Source organism: Dromaius novaehollandiae, chromosome 20 (assembly GCF_036370855.1).
Source record: "Dromaius novaehollandiae isolate bDroNov1 chromosome 20, bDroNov1.hap1, whole genome shotgun sequence".
Taxonomy (NCBI): Eukaryota; Metazoa; Chordata; class Aves; order Casuariiformes; family Dromaiidae; genus Dromaius; species Dromaius novaehollandiae.
The window spans coordinates 11,856,143-11,875,141 of record NC_088117.1 but is presented as its reverse complement, the minus strand read 5'-3'; the positions used below and the strand labels follow the sequence as shown (position 1 = coordinate 11,875,141).

Genomic DNA, 18,999 nt, shown 5'->3' with positions numbered 1-18,999 from the left:
AACATTTTACCTGAATTAATCTTTTTTTCTTTATCCTCCAGTTGTTCATCTAGAGTTTGAAGCTGCAGTTTTAGCTGGGGGTTCCTACATAAATCATGTTCATCTAGTTGCACTTTTCCAACCTTCATCTGCTGAGCTTTATTACCAATATAACCCTCTCGTATAAACATATTTCTTTTGTACCTGGCCTTACCAATATATGGACTTTCACCAGGCACATCATCGAGTTCAACATCCTGAAACATATGAAGCAATATTTCTATCTATTTGTATCAGAAACATGGCTGCAGTCAACTCTTAAGATATATTTAACTCTCTTAACAAGCGTTCAAAGGAAAAAATCAGCTTGAAATCAGAATAATTTAAAAAAGAAAAAAAACGAGACTATGTTTGACTTTTTTGGCCATGAACATTCTTGTGATTTTACAATGGAAATAAAAACAAGCGAACAGTCTACTGATACTGACAGACACATTAGCTATTGGGGTACAATCAATTTGTTAAATGCAAACGGGTATTTCACTGGAGAAGTTTTTTTTTTTTTTTTAATACTGCAGACTTAACATTAACCTAGATTACACTTATACCACTATACTGTTGCACCTAAAAATATATATATTTGAATAAAGTTTAAAAAACATTCACAGTTAATGATCACTGAGCTTTACATACTTTTAATATGCAGACTCCTTTCATTCAGGCCCCTTTAAGAAGATAATTTCGATACTGCAAGTACAACAGAGGCTAGCGGGGGGCGGGGGCAAAAGTAAAGACAATCATTTGCTTCATTCTTTGTAAGAATAAAACGTTTATTCACTGGCTCTGCTCAGTTAAAGCTTATACATATAGAGGTATGCATACTAATATTCAAGCATTAAATTTAGCAAATTATTCATTTTAACCTTCAGTAAGAAAATACGTTCAAGTTATGTAACTTGTGATTTTAAATAGAGATTTTCAGACTTTATAACTAATAACTCTTTGCAAAACAGTGTCTATCAAATTTATGGAAAATAAATTTCATAGTTTTTCTAAGTTGAAAAGCAAGAAGAACAGAAATTAAAAGAATTTTATTTTAAGATCATTACCTCTGATGGAAAATAACTTAATGGCTCAAATTTTGCATCAATCTTATAAAATGCCAATTCCTGCTCCAATTCATACTGTTTCTGGCAAGCTCGTGTTAGCTCCATTGTTTTCTGCTTTAGCTAATAAACCAGTAAACAAAGTGAGTTGCACTCATTCAAAAGTCATCATTATCACATACATTTCAATACAGTAGAAAGCAAGGGCACAGACATTAATTTTGAAACATTAAAAGACAGAAAACAATTTAAAAAGCTAAGATTCTGTATTTTGGGCCAAAAGTATAACAAAGCACAACTTCATTATGAGATAAATTATGACAAACAAGAGCAGACAAGAACCCCACAATTAACATAACACAAAAGATCACATGAAAGGCCTTTTAACTTTTTATCTTATACACATAGAGTTTTTGATGCACCCAAAGTTTGAAAATAAATTTGTCAGTAACTTTGGAAAGAAAGTAATTTGGGTACAATTAATCCTTTTACAAAATCCACACCACATTATGAATGTAATTGCTGCTACCACGTGCAATGTTAACCAACTCTTCAACTCTTTGTTTGTAAGAGAAATTATCTTGACTGTGAAAAGTGACTAAAGTCTACACATTTCATAGTAGCTTAACCTTATGCTGGTTGTGTATTTCTTTTTGTTTTTAAAGAAAGCTCCCATCATGTGATTTTTTTTTTAAATCACCTTTTCATGCTGAATACCTGAGGGAGAACATGCGGCAAAACTCCAATAGACAGTGGAATGCAGACTAATTGAGGGAAAAAAAAAAAGTAGAATAGACTGGAATACAGGAAAGGCTTAAAGAAAGACTTAAAACAAAGAAAATCAAAATATGTAGTGCCATGCAAAAATGAATGGTGTTTAAGAACAAAAAAAACTTTTGAGAAAATAGCATCCAGAAAGCTCAGTGAATAAACAGTCTCAATAGAACAGTTTATGTAAGTGTTCTTAATCTATTAGACATGCAAAGAAATCCTAGAAATAAAAATAACCGTGCAATCCAGGAGCACAGGGGGACTACCTTTAGTGAGGAATAAAGGCTCTGCAGAAAGGGAACTGTGACAAACCAAGATACCAGCTAAAGGAAGAAAGAAGCAAGCAAAGTTTGTCATCCAAAGGACAAGAGCGGGTTAAGTTGCAAAACATATGCTGCTAAATCTCACTATACTGAAAACTAGATTTCAGAAATAGGCTGCTGGTTAGTAAGCATATTCACAGAAGAAAGAGCTGCAGGAACAGTAGTTGTAGAGAACACTAAGGATAAAATTGTAGAAGACAAGTCTAACAAGTAAGATACAAGGGGTATCACTGGCCTACAACTATTCAAACACCAAGTATGCATACACGTATTTAATTTTCCCCCTCGCTGCAGCAGCACTTCAAAGTCTGAACAATTCAGGAGCTTCAGTACACTGGCAATTTAGCAGCTACAAGATACTTAATCTTTCACCGACAAAATTTTAAACAAAACAAAAAAAACAAAAAAAAGAAAATGACTAAAGACAAACATAAATTACTATAAATTATATACTACAAGGATGACAGTAACAATATACTTTATTGATAGTTGAATGATAGTTCAATATACTTACTTTTTTCACAGAAAGAATACTGAAGAACTACTGGTGAAAGAATAATTCCTCTGTACAAAGTTCAAGTGTCCTAAGTTCTATGTCTTCCAAAATACTGATGTCAAATTAAAGCATAAAATCTCCAGTCATTTAAACTCTCCCTTTGATAGCACTGTCTCTGATAAAAAAATACCCTAATCCTAATATTTCCTTAGTGTGAGTGATTATCTTACCAATTCATTTTTGGTGCCCAGGTCCCTCTGTAGATCTTCATAGCTTTGTTTCTGTTGCAAAGTCTTTTCTTTTAATGATTTATTCACCTCATCTTGATGGTGAAGCTGCTCAAGCACTTTGGACTGTTTAACTTTAAGATTCTCCATCTCCTTTACTGTGTTTTCCAACTCTTTTTCTAATTTTTCTATTTCTTCTGAAAAACAAAGTAACAGAAACATCCATATAGAAACCTTACCCATCTAAACTTGATTTTGGTGTCATTCATTATAGTTCTAGTATATTGTTATTACCTAAATTAAATCTCTCTAGAGCTTCCTGCCTGTCATGATTTGTCACTGGCTGTCCCTCCAAGTTTTCCAGTGCTCGCAAGTGGAATATGGTGTACAAGCGATAGTGAGGCAGACTTACAACTGGATTATCAGCAAGGAACAGAGAAGTCAGATCTTGTAGAGGCTTTAGTTTAGTAATATCATGGAGCTAAATCAAAGACAAATGGTATAACAGTTAGACAACCTTCCAAGAACAATTAAACCCCCATTACTGAATTTCTGATTGTATAAAATATTTTACATTAGAGCCATACCAAAAGGTCTGTTTTAATATTTATGCTAAAGTGGAATCTCTAAAAACCTACCAAAATACACAGTACTATGGCTAAAGTAGCTTTCTAAAATCAAATTGTTTCTTCTAGGAAAAAATACCAATGCAAAGAGAGCAAACTTAATCAAGTTTGACCTTGGAAATTCCAAGATGGGAAGGGCTCTGGATATATACAAAACCTTCCATTCTCACAGACTAGTTCATAAGAAAAGGCAGCCTTTGTCATGAAGAGAACTCAAACAAAGCTGGATCATCTCTCCTAGTAGCATGACTCCCTCAGGAATTGTACTATTAAGTGACTTCATTTCACAGATGCCTTTTTGTAGCTGCAAAACACAGAAATTAACTTGGACCACAGAGGTAAATCTAATCAGGTCCTAAATACAAAATATAAGCAAATAGATTATTAGGGTCTCCAAAACATGTAATTAACTTATCATAAGGGAGAGCACTGAAAACATGCAAAAATCTTCATGCTTTCATTAAGTTTTTCCTAAGTTTGCAAAGTCTTATACTTTCCTGGTGAACATAGCGTAGGTTTATGCTTTGAACACCTGGCACAAGAGGGAGTTTTCCTGATAGAAAACTTCGTTATGCTCACAACAGCTGTATTTAAACACAAACTCTCTGGAAGGACATTCGGTAATATTTCACAACAAGCCTGCCACGTAAATTTTTAAGTTCACCTCAATGAAAAGATTTTGAACAATTACTGTTTCTAGCTCTAATCACTTACTGATGATACTTTATTCTGTTCCAAATTCAGGATGCGCAGGGATCTCAATTTCTTCCCTACCCACAAAGGAATATGCTCAATCTCATTCCCTGCAAGGTTCAGCTTTTGCAGATTCTGCATATGTTCTATACCTTCAATTTTACTGAAAATAAGAAGAGAAACATAACTCATTATGAAGCAAATCAAATTTACAGTGTAACAGTACAGTGCCATTATGGGCAAATTACAGCAAAAACTGCCTCAACTACTTATCATCCAAGAAATAAGCAAGGAATAGTTTACTGCAATAGACTCACAATTCAAAAGAAAATTACACCAGAGTTACTTTCAAGTATTACATTAGAACAAAAAAAAATAATAATAATTTTACAGCAAGACTTTGATATTTACTGTGGCAAAACCTTCATTTTCACATCTTTTCATTTTAACACTAAAATTATTTTAGAAGTGTGGTAGTTTCATTCTAATACACAAATTTCATCCTTTTCTCCTTAGTTACTGAAAACTTAGGGGACACAGCAAAACCAAAATAAAGATGTCTGGTTATTCATACAAACACAAGAATCAACTGTAAACTGATAACATACAGAACTACATTTTTTAGTATCTTCATTAAAATACTAAATACCTAATGAGGAAAACATACTAGGTTTAAGTTTGCCTCAGGGGTTATCTAAAGATACAATTATTCTAATAAAGTACCATAGAATGTGCTCTTGTGGCCATATTATTTTTTGAGTAGAAACAAATTGTATATAGAGTCTGAAAACATACAGCATTAGCAAAAGCTACTGTGACCTTTTCAGTTCCTGTTAAGAGAGGAAGTTGCGTGAATGCAATGTGTAAAAATGCTAGTGTCTTGCATACTTCCTATTGTTAATTTCTTTACTGAAGCCGTGGCTTCTCTACTGCAAAGTCAGTCTCACATAAAAAGATCATACATGACTAATAGAAAAATTAAAGGAAACAAAGCATTTTGCTATTGCTTGAACTATTATGCTCCAGCATTTTTTACACTACTCAGATAAGATACCTGACTCTCCAAACAATGGAAATGAAAAAGTAATTCAGCAAGTTTACTGCCTGCCTGATCAGGCCCATTCATACATCTCTTTCAGTCATCCCTTCTAAAGGAAAAATTCTTTTATTACTTGTTACAATACGCAATAACAATTTAACTTAATATTTAATGCATTTAATGAGGTTATTGTACAGTCTTAATTCAGTACCTGGAACTTGCCTTTCTGGCTTGGTTTCCTAGGAACACAAGTTTATTATAATCAGGTACTACAGCCATGACACACTGACAGCACTTCCCAAACTGATTTGCTTCTTTGGATTCCCTTTTGAGGATATTAAATAAGAGCTTGTGCTCTTTAATAACATAGGAGCGATGGCAAATCCAGTTTCATTATTGTTCACACTTGGGAGAGATCTCACTTACTAAGAGAATGTCAGCTTCAGCTTTATAGTATCTGGGCTTATCAAAAGTATTCATGTTTCTGCTTACCTGATTTTGTTGTAAGACAAGTTGAGTTCACGCAACTTCAACAGTTTATCCAACTTCTCAATCTTCTCTATTTGGTTGTTACTGATATTCAGTGTCTCTAGTTTAGAGCACTTTTCCAAATTTTCTATGTACTAAAGAACAGAAAAGCTATCGCTTAGCATTACAACTTGTTTTTTAATGAGAAAGGCTGATTTTATTTTTAGCAACCACAAATGAATTTAAAAAACCCCAAAATATCCTTTTTTTAATTTTTAATCAAAGTTTCACTGTTGATTCTAAAACTCTGCTTTTGGTAGATTTTAGATTTGCAGTGGACCAGCCTCATGTCCAAAACAGGGAACTTGCCATTAAAAAAAAAAAAAAAAAAAGAGAGAGAGAAAAAAAAGAGACAGCACCATCCAAAAGCTGAAAAATTAAACAAATAGATGGCACTCTATAAACTTTATTCTAATATAAGTTTCATTTTTGTACAAGCCCCCACTCATGTTATGTAATTTTGGGTTTTACAAAAGCTGCTTGTAGAATTAGGCTAAGATAATTAGAATATAGCTGTTCATATCCACTTTAAAACAAATCTTACTAAAAAAATTGAGATATATTTTAACTTTGGTTAATTATCAGTTTTTTTAATAACTTACCTTAAATTTCTTGTCCCCATCTTTTGTAAAAGAAAGATTCAGTGAGCTTATACATGCCAAATTTTCCTGTTTTGATAGACCTTTTATAAGGGATTCTGTAATGTACCTAACTCCTGGATTAACACCATTTTCATCTGAAATTAAACAGAGAAACTACCTTCAGTAGTGAAAGAATCAATGACCTTTATTTTATTTTTTTCTGCCTTGCACTGCATACAGGGATAACTTTGAAAATTATTCCCCAAAAGAGGCTCTTAGAAGCAGCAGCACACCAGAAGCTTTTCCAGGAACTGACATGGCATGTAAGCAGGTATTATCCTTTTGAAAAAGACACAGCCTGCATCTTCCTGAGCCAATCTTCTCTCTCGGTACAGAATATAAGGCGTAAAAGTCTCATTATTCTACATGGCTTTCTTTACTATCGTTTTCACATTTTGAGTACCAAGAGATAAAAGCAAATTCCTCAAGTTTCTTTCCAACAGGTCATACATCTTTAAATTATGGCAATCACAGAAGATTGGCTTTTTATGCTTTTAGTACATACTTTAACACCAGCAGTTATTTATACAATACCTTCATGAAACTGATTCTCAAAAGCAGCTTCTATATTTTTTGCTGTAATATCACATTGTTGACGTTTCCACTCCCTGCTTTTGCGAGTAGATGGAGATGCCTGACGTCTAAGAGGTGATGGTGATGTGGTACTTGAACTGACAGTAGACATTGGACTAGGTGTCCGAGAGGCCGAGATCTGTGTTTCCCTACATAATGCTTTGTGTACCGAGCCCTTCTTCATTGCAAAAGATACAGGCTATAATATGGCCAATATCTGTAAGAACAGAAATAAAAATTTGAGATTTTCAAAGTCTATACATAAGCCTAACTCCTAACAGTTTGCATGCCAACAGAGGTGCTACAGAATCATGTTTTTAAGGACTTTAGATGCTTGTTAGCTTGGTATCTTTATGTTTTATTATGTGGTTTATCACTTCAGATGAAGGGCACCACAGAGGTGATATTTTAAGCTTTTTCAAAAATAAGAATATATTTCCAGCAATGATCTATTGCAAAAAACCCCCCCACATTTAAAACAATTCTCTACTGGGTGATAGCTTCCAGTTTTCACAGACTAAAATGTATTAGGACAGATGAACACTAGGAACTGGCTGAACTACTTTGCAGCACATCTTGGTAACTGTCCTGTGATTTATGACTTAGACAAACTCTTTTCCTGTTCCTAAGGACTAGGATCCAAACTCTGCTTTTACTAAAGCTAGAAATCACCAACTTTGCAGCTAAGAAAAGATACAAGCAAAAAAAGAAAGTAAAAGAAGAAAAGTCAATCCGACACTGGTATTTCAACATCCCCCTTTTTGCAAACAAGTTGTTTCACAACTGGCTGGGAAATTCCAGAGTTCCAGAGAATTTTAATACAAACTTTCCCCAAATAATAATATATTTCCCTAGAGGGTAAACGTAGAAAGACTCATGTTCTCATTCTGTACACAAAACCCCTTGTAGTAGCTGTCTTTTAGGGACCGTTTTTTACTAAAACCTAGACCAGTAGGCAGCAGCATGCTTTGAGTCATTCTTCAAGATAAAAACATCTGCTTTTAATGGAATTTTTTCTTGATAGACAGCACAATCGCTCACATGCCACAAAGCTGAGAAGATTTTCTTCATTAAAACAGAATTGTGACCATCCTTAAAAAACAAAAAAAAAAGGCGGGGAGGAGAGAGAAAAAGAGAACACCACTCCGGTCCATCTCCATATTTAGAGACACAGCTCCTGTCATTCAGAGGCCGGAAAGCGAGATTTGTAGGGGGAGGCGAGGGGAAGGTGGTGATGAGCTAATGCAAAACCACTGTGGGACGTTTCTTAATGCGCTAAGCAAGGCAGCTGGGCTTTTTAATGCTATTTCCTGAGAAGAAATTGTGCTTTTATATGCAAAAGCACAACAAAATCCTCGTCTTAAGGGGAGGGGGTGAGGTGACTCGGCTGTGGCGGTGCGCCCGGGGTGTCCCCCCAGGCCGCTGCGGCAGGGAGCAGCGGGGGCCGCGGTGCTGCCAGCCCCGACCGTTAATAGCCGCGCACCTGAGGGGATGGCGACCCCCCGGCGCGGCGCGGGACAGCGCCCGCGGCGAGGAGCGGCCACACGCGCTGAGGGGAGATCCCGGTCCCCGCTTACCGTGGTTCCCCTCAGGCCTCCGCTTTGATTACCTGCGTTGACATGGTAACGCCGCCACACGGCTTCCGCCTCGCCGCCGCCAGAACGCGCCGGGCTGCCGGCGACCCCCCGCGAATGCCCCGGCTCGCGGCGCCCTTCGCCGCCGCCTTCCCTCCCTCCGCCGCGCGACCGCCGCCGCCTCCGCGCGCGAGGCCCGAGGTGCTGCGGCTCCTTTAAGAGCCCGGCGCGAGGAGCTGAGCCGCCGCCATTTTGTTTGGTTGTTGGCAGGCGGTGGGTGAGCTGGATGGGGGGCGGGGCCTCGTGCAGCCACGCCCCCTCCCCAACGGCCGTTTTCCCGCCGTTGGCAGCGCCCTGTGTGCGCGCGGTTGTCGCTATCCAGCGCTCTGCGCGGGCCCCTCAGCCCCTGTGAGGCCCGGCTCTGCCCGCGGCCGGGGCCGTGTGGGGGGCTGGAGCCGCTCTGGCCCGGGCAGCGCTCGGGGAGCTGAGGCCGCTATGCCTGCGCGGCCCCCAGGCGCGTTTCGCTTGCAGGACAGATTGGCCTGATTTTAGCGATTTCATCCTAACTCTCCTGTGAGCTCTGTTAACGTACACTGCTGGCAAGGGGAGATGAAAAATAGGCCGAGAGGGAGATTTTTTTTTTGCCTTACTCGCATGTCTGCACATACTGAGGTGTGGAGGAGATGGAAAAATGTAGTTTGCAGCTGCAAAAGGGTGGATTCTGTGAGCTTTTGTCCAGAAATTTGCTTAATAAAAAGCTTTAATCACTACATGAAAGCATTTTACAGTGGTAGAGGTCTTTTTTGTCCATACTTTATATGTCTCTGTGTATATATCACATTTTAACTTGTCTCTGTAAAACTGTCCTTAGACTGGTCTTTGTAAATAACATTGAGAATACATAGGATGTTGGTGATCATGACAAGCTCAATGCAGTAGGCATAAATTACTACTGTTTTCATATAGCTATTTAAATAAAACTCTTATAACAGTTTTTTTTCTTTTTCTTTTTCTTTTTTTTTAATGTGCTAGTTTCAAGCCTATGCAGGTATGTGTGAGATGTAGGGTAGAAAATTCAGTAGGCCGAAACAGGACAACAGTTTAGGGCAGGGCTATAGCTTGTAACTATAATTAGGTTACCAAACAAAATTTCAGAATATTTTTAAACCTTTAAAATGCTTTGCAGTGTACTTTATTGTTGCCTGAGTCACCCATGTAAACTTACTACATGAATTCACATAGTTTGGTATTGAATAATAGGTGTTTGGGCCATTATTTTTAATAGCATTCAGCAACTTGCATTTTATAAGATTTTGTTCTATATATTGCTACTTCCCATGTGGTTTATTATCTATGTTTATTGAGAAGCCTATGTTGGCCTTTTTGTAATTTAATTTTATATTGATCAGAAATGTTTTTGTAAATGTCTTTTCCCGTAAAGGTTGACTATGGTATTTGTTTAAACTTGAGAAGTCTTGCACAACTTTAGTTTAACTATTTATAAATTTAGTTGTTGAGGTACTGTGCTTAGATATCAGGAATTCAAAGGTTCTGCTGCCAATGTTTCTTTTGCAAATGCTATTTAAAATAGTACATGTTATATAACTTTCATATTACAATTTTATTTGTAATGTAAGTACTCAGAAAGCTGTCATAATCAGGAATGTAAATGACTAAAAGATATTTGCAGGTGAAGAGTTATTTCAAAACAAAAAAGGAAACTTCCAATCTAAAAAACATTGTATTTGATATAATTAATTTTTTTTCCTTCAGAAAAAATCTAAAATCAAAAGCTTTGGTAAAATATTTTCTGAAGGAAAAATTGAATCTGTATTTTTTTAGCTACCTCTGAAAAGGATTTTATGTGTAGCTATAAAACAGAGAGAAGGTTTGGAATGATATTGTTAGGATTACTTTGTACATATTAAAAAATTTAAATCCTAAATTCAAAAATTAATTCCTAAATTTACTTGTTCTGCCTTCTTTGAAAGTTAATGAGTTGGGAGGGTGAAGTCACATTGTAATAAGACAAGATATGCGATTAATTATTAACTATTAGTGAAATGCAGTGGTGATATTTGGCTTTTACTGCAGATGAACAGAAATACAATTTAATCTGTATTTGCTAGCATTTATGCTTTGCTATTTGTGATGCTATGGCTATTTTAATATTTCTTTTTGTTTTGCTATTTTCTGGAACAAGTTTCAGTCAAGAGAAAACGTAAGTAAAAAATATAGTATTTACTGGAAATGTTACTTGATTGTCAGCCACTATTTTAGGTAAATAGATAAAGAATTTAAGTAGAGCCAATACAAAAGGCACTATGCAAATCTGATCTGTTTTCACACGCAAAATTCCCAGTGGTGTATGTGGGACTTTTGCTTTTAAAAGGGACTGATGCTTCTGTAATTAATATATTTGCTGCCAAAGAAAGGTAGCTTCATCTCCTTCCGTGCCATGGATTCTGCATGTTTCGACAAGATAAACTTGCAGAAAAGTTAGGAAGTAAAGCTGGTACTCGCTGTTTTTTCTGTGGACACATACTTTGCTACAGGTTTGATGGAAGTTCTTATTTAAATACAGTTTTTCAAATTCTACTTAGTGTCACTTTATTGGGTTCTTATATCTATCAACACTAGTATATAGAAAGCAGTCAATCTGAAGTGCCTTTGAAATTTCAGAAAAGAAGTTGCACATATACCGAAAATTTTATTCAACATAACATATATTTTTAGTCAGGTTTATTAAGCATTCAGGTACTAAAGCCTGGTCTGGCTTTGATGGAATAATGCATGCTTCAGTTTATAAAGTACCAAAGAAATGAGAGTAATCCTGTGAAAATTTATTCACGATTGCCTTTATTGTGAGTAGCTCCATTGATTTCAGTAAGAGCTTTGATGGTGGGAAAATTACACAACTGTACTACTGTTTGGAGGATTAGCATTTCAGGGTTTAATTTGGCAAAAGGAATAATTATTTCCATGTGAATAGCCTGTCATATTATGTATGCCTGTATGTGTCTGCAGAATCAAATCCATAAACATTAGCCTACCTAAGCTGTTGCTTTGTAATGTTATGTTACAGTTTTCATAAAAACTATTCCAATTAGGACTATATTGTTTTTAACTAGTGTGCTAGTAAAGCTAGACCAGATCTTTATCTTGTTTGCTTTAACAGTGTGTACAGAAGTCAATTATAAATGGAAGTAATAAATACAAAAGAAAAAGTACAGTTCCATTACCTTTTTACTATTTTATATTTTGTATACAGATATGTTCTTACAGCACCAAAGATTTTTCGAATTGGGGCATCTGAAAAAGTCGTAGTTCAAGCTTTTGGTTACGAGAAGGAATTTCCTGTCAATATTGCCATAAGAAGTTTTCCAGATAAGCTTGTTGCTTATTCTTCTGGCTACATTTCTTTAACTCCAGCCAAAAAATTCCAAGGCGCTGTAACTTTAACAGTAAGGAATTCAGATTTTTCTCACTGTGTTTTTGTTGTTGCCATTTGGTCATAAGTATCAAAAAAACCCATGGTGATGAGTCTCCGGTTATTTAAACTGGGAAGAGGAGCCTAGGGCCCAGATTCCTCAGTCTGCCACATGTAGTTTATTTCACTATAGTTTGTCTGAAATTGAAATGACATTGGATAAAATTAGTGTAATGGAGCAGCAACAAAGCTAAACATATAATTAAACTATTTTAGAAACATCGTATTCACAACTTTAAAAATAAGACAGGAGAGAATGGAAAAAGTGTTGAATTTTGACAAATTTGTCAGCTGAGGATTCAGAGTAAGATAATATGGTAACTAAACTGCGGTTCAAGACTTGGTCCTGTTTGTCAGTGGCAGGCTCCAAAGGGGACAGGATTTCACTGTACAACCTTATTCAACCAATTAGCTTGAAGCAGAGAGCACAGGAAGCTAAACAGTTTTTTACTGAAAGCTGAGGACTGAGGGGATTTTACTTGGAATGATGCCTCCCAGTCACTACTTCCTGCCCAGCCCTCTGAGCCAAGATAGCAGCTTCACCTGGCTACCAACCACAGCAGTAACTTCAGTGTGGCCGGGATTCATCATGTGTTTGAACAGAAGTCTGACAAACTGTAGTCCCATAACTACATCCTGGGCTTTACACTTTGTTGTTTTAGTTCTGGAAGTAAATGAAATGCAATATTTCAAAATAGCCTTTTTTGTCTTAATGCTCCTGATGGCACTCTGTGTGGTAAGGAAGAATAAGCTCTTGTTGTGGATGATGATGTTGTAATTTGCTAATAATTAGCAACAGGATAGTAATTCCTATTCAGATACTCTTCTCAGCAAGAAATACTAGAGGAAAAGTACTTGAAAAACATTTTAATATTCCTTAAAATTCTGTATATTTCATCTCCCCTAGCTTCAACCAGCAGATTTACCAAGAACAGCCAATTCAGTCCAATATGTGTATTTGGAAGCTGTTTCTCCACATTTTACAAGATTAAAAAAAATTCCAGTTTCCTATAAGAATGGATTTCTCTTTATTCAGACAGACAAACCTATTTATACTCCTGATCAATCAGGTAAAATAATGCTTATTTCTATTGACTGTTGTTTAATTTTTAAAATCTGTTGACATTGCTGAGCGATTAGGATTTAAATGTACTTTAAGCTTTGGTTATGTTGTATTGTCATTGGTTGCTGTTTCATTTTTTAATCAGTGGGAGAATATTTTGAATGATTTTATCATTTTATAGAAATTAATCACTTCTCCCAATGTCCTCTCATCTCAGTCCCTGCCTTCTACAGCATAAATTATTAATCTGAGGCATAAAGAGTGAAAGACTTTGGGAATATGCAAAGACATTATTGAAGAAATAATGATGATTTAGTCATTGGTTTCATGTATATTGAGCTCTCTTCCCATGAAAGTGATATGCTGGAATTGTGATGGTAATAATTTATTTTGCATTGTGATTCAATCTGAAAGAGTGTTGGTGCAGGATTTTTTGTTGTTGTTGCCAGCATCAATGTTTATTGTTCACACACCATGCTGACAAAAGGTCAAGAGCATTCTATAGATGCTAAAGACTTAAGAAATTAGTATGGATAAAAGTGTTGGGGTTTTTTGTCCCTGTAAAAGTATGACTTTGAAATTTATTGTAATAATCTTACAGTGAAAGTCAGAGTTTACTCTTTGAATGAAGAACTGCAGCCAGCTCGGCGAGAAACTGTCCTAACTTTTGTGGTATGTTATAATTCAATTTAATATTGACATTCTATAGATCACGAAAATAATATACGCAGTTTGTAGTTTTATTAAATATCCACTACAATACTGATTTACTAATAGATAACTACTTTTGCTGCTAACTGGACATCTTTTGAAAGACCTAAAAATGTCTTTGCACAGTTGGGCAGAGCTTTCCAAGTTCTAGCTCACAAGTTGCTACAGAATGGGAAAAATGAGTTACCTTTTATATCTAGGGAAATGATTTGTGAGGGAATTTTAATCACATATGGCTTACATGTTATTTATTTCATTTAAGGTATAAAAACAAAGTATTTCCTTTACTACACTTTTTTAGCCTTAATGATAGTTGTTATTGCAGTTACTTTCTAGTGATGCTAAGCACTGTGTAGTAATTGCTTTTAATTATTGGAACCTCAGTAAAATGTTTTAAGAGAACTTCAGAGTCTGAATTGTTTCTAAAAATGTTTGGTTTGATGCTGTGAAATGGACAGAACTCTTACAAAAAACATTTTTGTGGCCAGGCTGTGACTAAAATCACTAAATGAAGATTTTGATAAGAATGATCTGTAACTTCTGATTCTTTTCTGTTACGATTTAAAGGATCCTGATGGAGTAAAAGTGGATATTACAGAAGAAGATGATTTTACTGGAGTAGTTTCTTTTCCTGACTTCAAGATTCCTTCTAATCCTAAGTAGATTTATTTAGTGCTTTTTGTGAATAAGATAACACTGCCTTTTCTTAAAGGCTGTCAGAGTGTCTTTTGCTGATACACAGAGTATGCATAACTTATTTCAAACTTCAAGATTTCTAGCATTTGGCATAAGGTGTAGCCACAGTACAAATAAAGAACTTACGATCAGGCGTTTTCCTTTCAGTTGACTTCCAAACCAACATTTGTCTCCTAGAGCCAAATAGGAAGGTTACTGCCTGTATTTCAAATATATGAAATGTTCTCACAGTAATGCGAGAAAGTGAAGAGATGTAGTAAGTGATTAAACTGAAATGAGAGAATGGTTAGTGATGGGTTTGTCATATTCAATTGAAGAGGAAATTTTTTTTTAAAGAAAACTTTATACTGTAGAGATGGAAAAAGTGTAAAAGATGTATTGATTTCAAGGAATGAAAACTTCTGTATTCATACAAATCACCAGCATTTTTCCAGTAATGGCAGCATACAAAATAAATGTGTCTTCAGTTCTCCTTTTAGCCTTGAGAGGGTGCTGAAGATTTACTGGCGTGGCAGAAGGACACTAGCAGGCACTTAAAAATGCTTTTTGACTGATATACTTTCCATTAGGAAATTGAACGATAATTCGATCCGTGTAAGAATTAATTTTCTATCCCTATTGAACCTGAGCGTCTCTTAACAGTAAACTTGCATAATTTTAATTGTAGTGCCAGAAAGCCAAAAGATTGTAGGAACTGGTTTTCTATAAATTATTTATGTGATTTGCAGTCATGTCTCAATGCTCCAGTCAGAGAGAAGTACCCTGATGGAAGTCTGCCTGAGTCCTTAGGAGCATTGTCTTGACTAATACGTTACAAATATATTTTCAGTGTAGATATGCGTACCTGCTCTCTCAGTCAAGATCTGATTGCTTGTAGGTTAACATGGTCTTCACTCAGGATGACCTTTCTGGTAGATTCAATCACTGTAAACCAGTTGTTTTAGGCCATAGTACAAAGTTTTGTTAGTATAGCTTTGTTGGTTTGTTTTACATCATTTGAGATGGTAGTGCATTGGGGGACTTGCTTTCTTTGTAAGCACAAGATACTGCATGTGAGAACTAGAACTTCAATTGTCTATGCAAGAAGTTAACTAACATGCTTAAAATATCCTTTTTTATAGTAGCGATATGTCAAGTTACTGCACGTTCGTTGATCCAGCTTGAACTCTAAATGTTTCTTTATCACAAACTTATTTGCTTTTTTTTGTGGAATTTCTAAATTATTTATAAATGTGCTAACTGCATTAAGTTAACTGGCCGTTATTTAACCAAATGATTGGCAATTGCTCATATCCTGGGGCCAGGGAAAAAGAATGTACTTTTCATTTGCATTGAACAAATGTTACTATGTTAAAAAAACTGGCAAAGATGAAATGGATGTAGTATGTAAATTAAAGTAAGCTGGATCAATTTTCTTTGGAGTGGTAAGACAGTGATATACACATTTAGAGAAGCTCTGCACGTGTAAGTTGTCTGGGTTTAAGTAAAGCAATTTGAAATAAGGCAAGTGCCTTTTGAGTGCTGCTAGTTGCAGAGAAAAATCATCCCAATTATGTTAAATAGTGTAGGTGATGCATAATAACCCTGCTGACTGCATTGAAACAGACTTGGAACCCCAAATGAGCATTTGCCTCATCTCAGGGGTGACAGCAGGCAGGTGAAAGATTACAGCAAATAACTTTTTGATGATCCCAGTTACATTGCAGTCTTCAGGATGAGTTTATGCTTGCAACCATTAAACAAAAAATTCTGGTGATAGGCACAGTATAAATAATGACATATTCTTTTCAAATTTATATCAACCCTTTAAAATAATTGTCAGACCATTTAATTTAAAATAACAAACTAGCAGAATCTTCTAAAAATAGACATGAACATATGTGAAAACTTGGTACAGACTTTTCGTCTCTAAATAATTATTAACATGAAATATTTTTAAGTAGCTTAATTTTCATCTTCAAAAGTAATATTGTGATTGTTGGCATTTTCTAGGTATGGAATTTGGAGGATTGAAGCCAAGTACAAGAAGAATTTTGTCACCTCGGCTGTTGCGAAATTTGAAGTTAAGGAATATGGTAATGTGTGCACACAATATAGGATAGTTATACTACAAAATGTAGTAATATACTCCAAAATGCTTGAGCTAGCACGTGGCCTTTTGATACAACCATGGGATGCAGTGTGGTGCCACGTGGCAGTGTCAGTTCAAGCTAATTAGTTGTATCGGTGTTAGACTGTATTAATACAACTTGCCTCTAAGTAGAGTTATTCTTCTGCATGCTGGGCCATCTTGACATGGCCACACTTGCAAAATCTGGAGCAGGGTTAGCTGCAGATAGCTCAGGGCTTTTATGACTTGTGCTTCACTGTGGACAAACTGACACTTTTATTTTGGGGCTGTAATATGTAATTCCAGTCACTTGAAACTGACATGATTCTTTGAAGCATGGACAGTGGCATCTTTCTGAGTAGCTGCAGCTTAATATTTAAAAATATATCTAAGTTGCTTTATTTTCTACTCAATTTTTAGCAATGCCAAGCTTTTCTGTCATCATAGAGCCAGAAAATAACTTTATTAGCTCTGAGAAATTTGAGAACTTCAGGATTACTGTGAGAGCCAGGTAAGGAAATTTGGATTTGATTTCTAGCTATGTACACCTTTTTCTTTTACCTCAAGAGCAATTCTCCTGTATCTAGAAGTTTTCCTCTTTTAATTTGTCAGGAAGCCCTATCATTGCAATCCTCTCTACTTTGTAAGATAACTAAGTGAACCTTTTCTTTTTAAATTCTTACCAAGATGATTCTTTTTTTTTAAACAGAAGTGTTTGAAGCTACATAAAATTTTGCTTTCTATTCCTTGCCTAGGAAATGACTCCCCTTTGGAAATGAATGCTTTGCTGTAGCCATTAAATGGTCAAGTTAAAAGCATTTCCATTGTTCTTTTGTTCCCAGCTATTTTTATAATAAAAGGCTTCCAAGTGCTGATGTTTTTGTTCGTTTTGGAATAATTGAAGAAACTGGAAAAAAAATGATACCTCATGCTATGCATGTAACTAAGGTAAGAAAAAAAAAAAAAAGCCCAATTTCTTTAGGCTTTGTATACTCAGTTGAGAACTGATCCAGTTCCATTGAAGCTTTCCCATCAAATTCAATGGCAATGGGTTCCAACTTCTAGTTTGCATTGACAGCAATTGATTTTTACTCTGTTACAGCCTAAGCAAAAGAAATCAAACACAGGATAAATGTTATAATACTGAATCATGGTAGTAGACAGACAGTTTGAAATTAGATTGATGTATTATGGGGGGGGTCTGTTCTCCACCAGTTCTTTCTTTCATTTGGTCTGGCCTCTTCATTTTAATCATTCAAGAATGATAAAAGGCATTATCTTTCCTGAATTAGCAAAGATATATCTGTGTTGTTCCTGCCTCTTCTTGGGCCTGCATGCAGAGCGTGCAACGTGTGGCATTGGTTGATTAATTATCAATAGTTCTAGGGAACAACGGATTCTTCTTCATTACAACATCTCTGCCTTTGGGTTCCTCTGAAAATAGATACCAAACAGAAACACATTTAAGATAGAATTTACTTACAGTGTACCTATAGGTTATGTCTAAATTATTGACTATAAATTATTTTTATTTCATTTTCAGATTGTAGATGGAGTTGCTGAAATCAATTTTAACAGTAAAAAAGCAGTTAGTTTTATCGGGTTTCAAAGACTAGAAGAGTTGGATGGGTCACGCTTATATATTGCAGCATCAGTGCTGGAGTCTATGGGTAAGTTGCTTTTTAGCCGATTTTTTTGAACGTATATGCACATGTAAACAAAACTGGAAAACAAAACTATATAGATAACATTCTTAGTATCAGACTTCCTTTAGTATTCAGAAATCCTTCTTCCGAAGGCTTATGGGGAAGAAGAGCCCATTCCTCAGTGTTAAAATTTTTAAGGGTTAAACTTCTTTACTCTTTGTTTTCACACTGTTAAGAGTTGAATCTCTAGGTGCAAAGACTTCACTGTAACAAAGAGGTTATTCTTATTATGTATTTGTAGTACGTATAGTATAAGCATGTTAACTATATTATATATAAAATATATAAATATTATTTATATATATAATTTATCATTATATTATGATTATATTATTATTTTCAGCTTGCCTTTTGAAGGCAAGTGGAAAATACAGGCCCTAGGATGTAATTCTTGAAAAGGTCATAATATTTCCTTAGGTGGCCTTAGTGGTGAGGCAGAATTTGATGGAGTCAAATACGCTGTATCTCCTTACAAACTGAACTTGATTGCCACTCCTCTCTTTGTGAAGCCTGGACTTCCATTCTTCATTAAGGTTAGTTAACATGAGCAGTATCATTGCATGTTATAACATAAAACCTGTAACGCAGAAGATTTGTTTTTCTTTGCATATGTTACTATAGGTCTGTCTGCCTACCTGTAACATGCT

At 35.6% G+C, this 18,999-nt stretch overlaps 2 protein-coding genes across 12 annotated transcripts in view; one reads left to right on the top strand and one right to left on the bottom strand.

Annotated features, from left to right (window-relative positions):
* CNTRL (centriolin) overlaps positions 1–8,882 on the bottom strand; it is a 36,797-nt gene extending 27,915 nt beyond the window's left edge. For 3 of the 9 annotated variants that reach the window (XM_064523888.1, XM_064523892.1, XM_064523890.1), the window contains exons 1-9: positions 8,612–8,881; positions 6,964–7,219; positions 6,391–6,524; positions 5,753–5,883; positions 4,243–4,384; positions 3,197–3,383; positions 2,906–3,099; positions 1,089–1,208; positions 11–236 (exon numbers count right to left, since the gene is read on the bottom strand). In XM_064523888.1, the coding sequence (XP_064379958.1) occupies positions 11–236; positions 1,089–1,208; positions 2,906–3,099; positions 3,197–3,383; positions 4,243–4,384; positions 5,753–5,883; positions 6,391–6,524; positions 6,964–7,186 (1,357 nt within the window). In that variant the 5' untranslated portion in view covers positions 7,187–7,219; positions 8,612–8,881. Of the gene's footprint in view, positions 1–10; positions 237–1,088; positions 1,209–2,905; positions 3,100–3,196; positions 3,384–3,641; positions 3,809–4,242; positions 4,385–5,752; positions 5,884–6,390; positions 6,525–6,963; positions 7,220–8,579 lie in introns of those variants that run through there. The other 6 variants (XM_064523893.1, XM_026094454.2, XM_064523894.1 and 3 more) reach the window with 5 other exon arrangements.
* Positions 8,883–10,304: 1,422 nt separating this feature from the next.
* C5 (complement C5) overlaps positions 10,305–18,999 on the top strand; it is a 34,601-nt gene continuing 25,906 nt past the window's right edge. For 2 of the 3 annotated variants that reach the window (XM_026094467.2, XM_064523896.1), the window contains exons 1-10: positions 10,305–10,797; positions 11,848–12,040; positions 12,974–13,136; positions 13,731–13,801; positions 14,408–14,499; positions 16,529–16,611; positions 17,067–17,157; positions 17,489–17,594; positions 18,190–18,316; positions 18,770–18,885. In XM_026094467.2, the coding sequence (XP_025950252.2) occupies positions 10,733–10,797; positions 11,848–12,040; positions 12,974–13,136; positions 13,731–13,801; positions 14,408–14,499; positions 16,529–16,611; positions 17,067–17,157; positions 17,489–17,594; positions 18,190–18,316; positions 18,770–18,885 (1,107 nt within the window). In that variant the 5' untranslated portion in view covers positions 10,305–10,732. The other variant, XM_026094469.2, reaches the window with a different exon arrangement.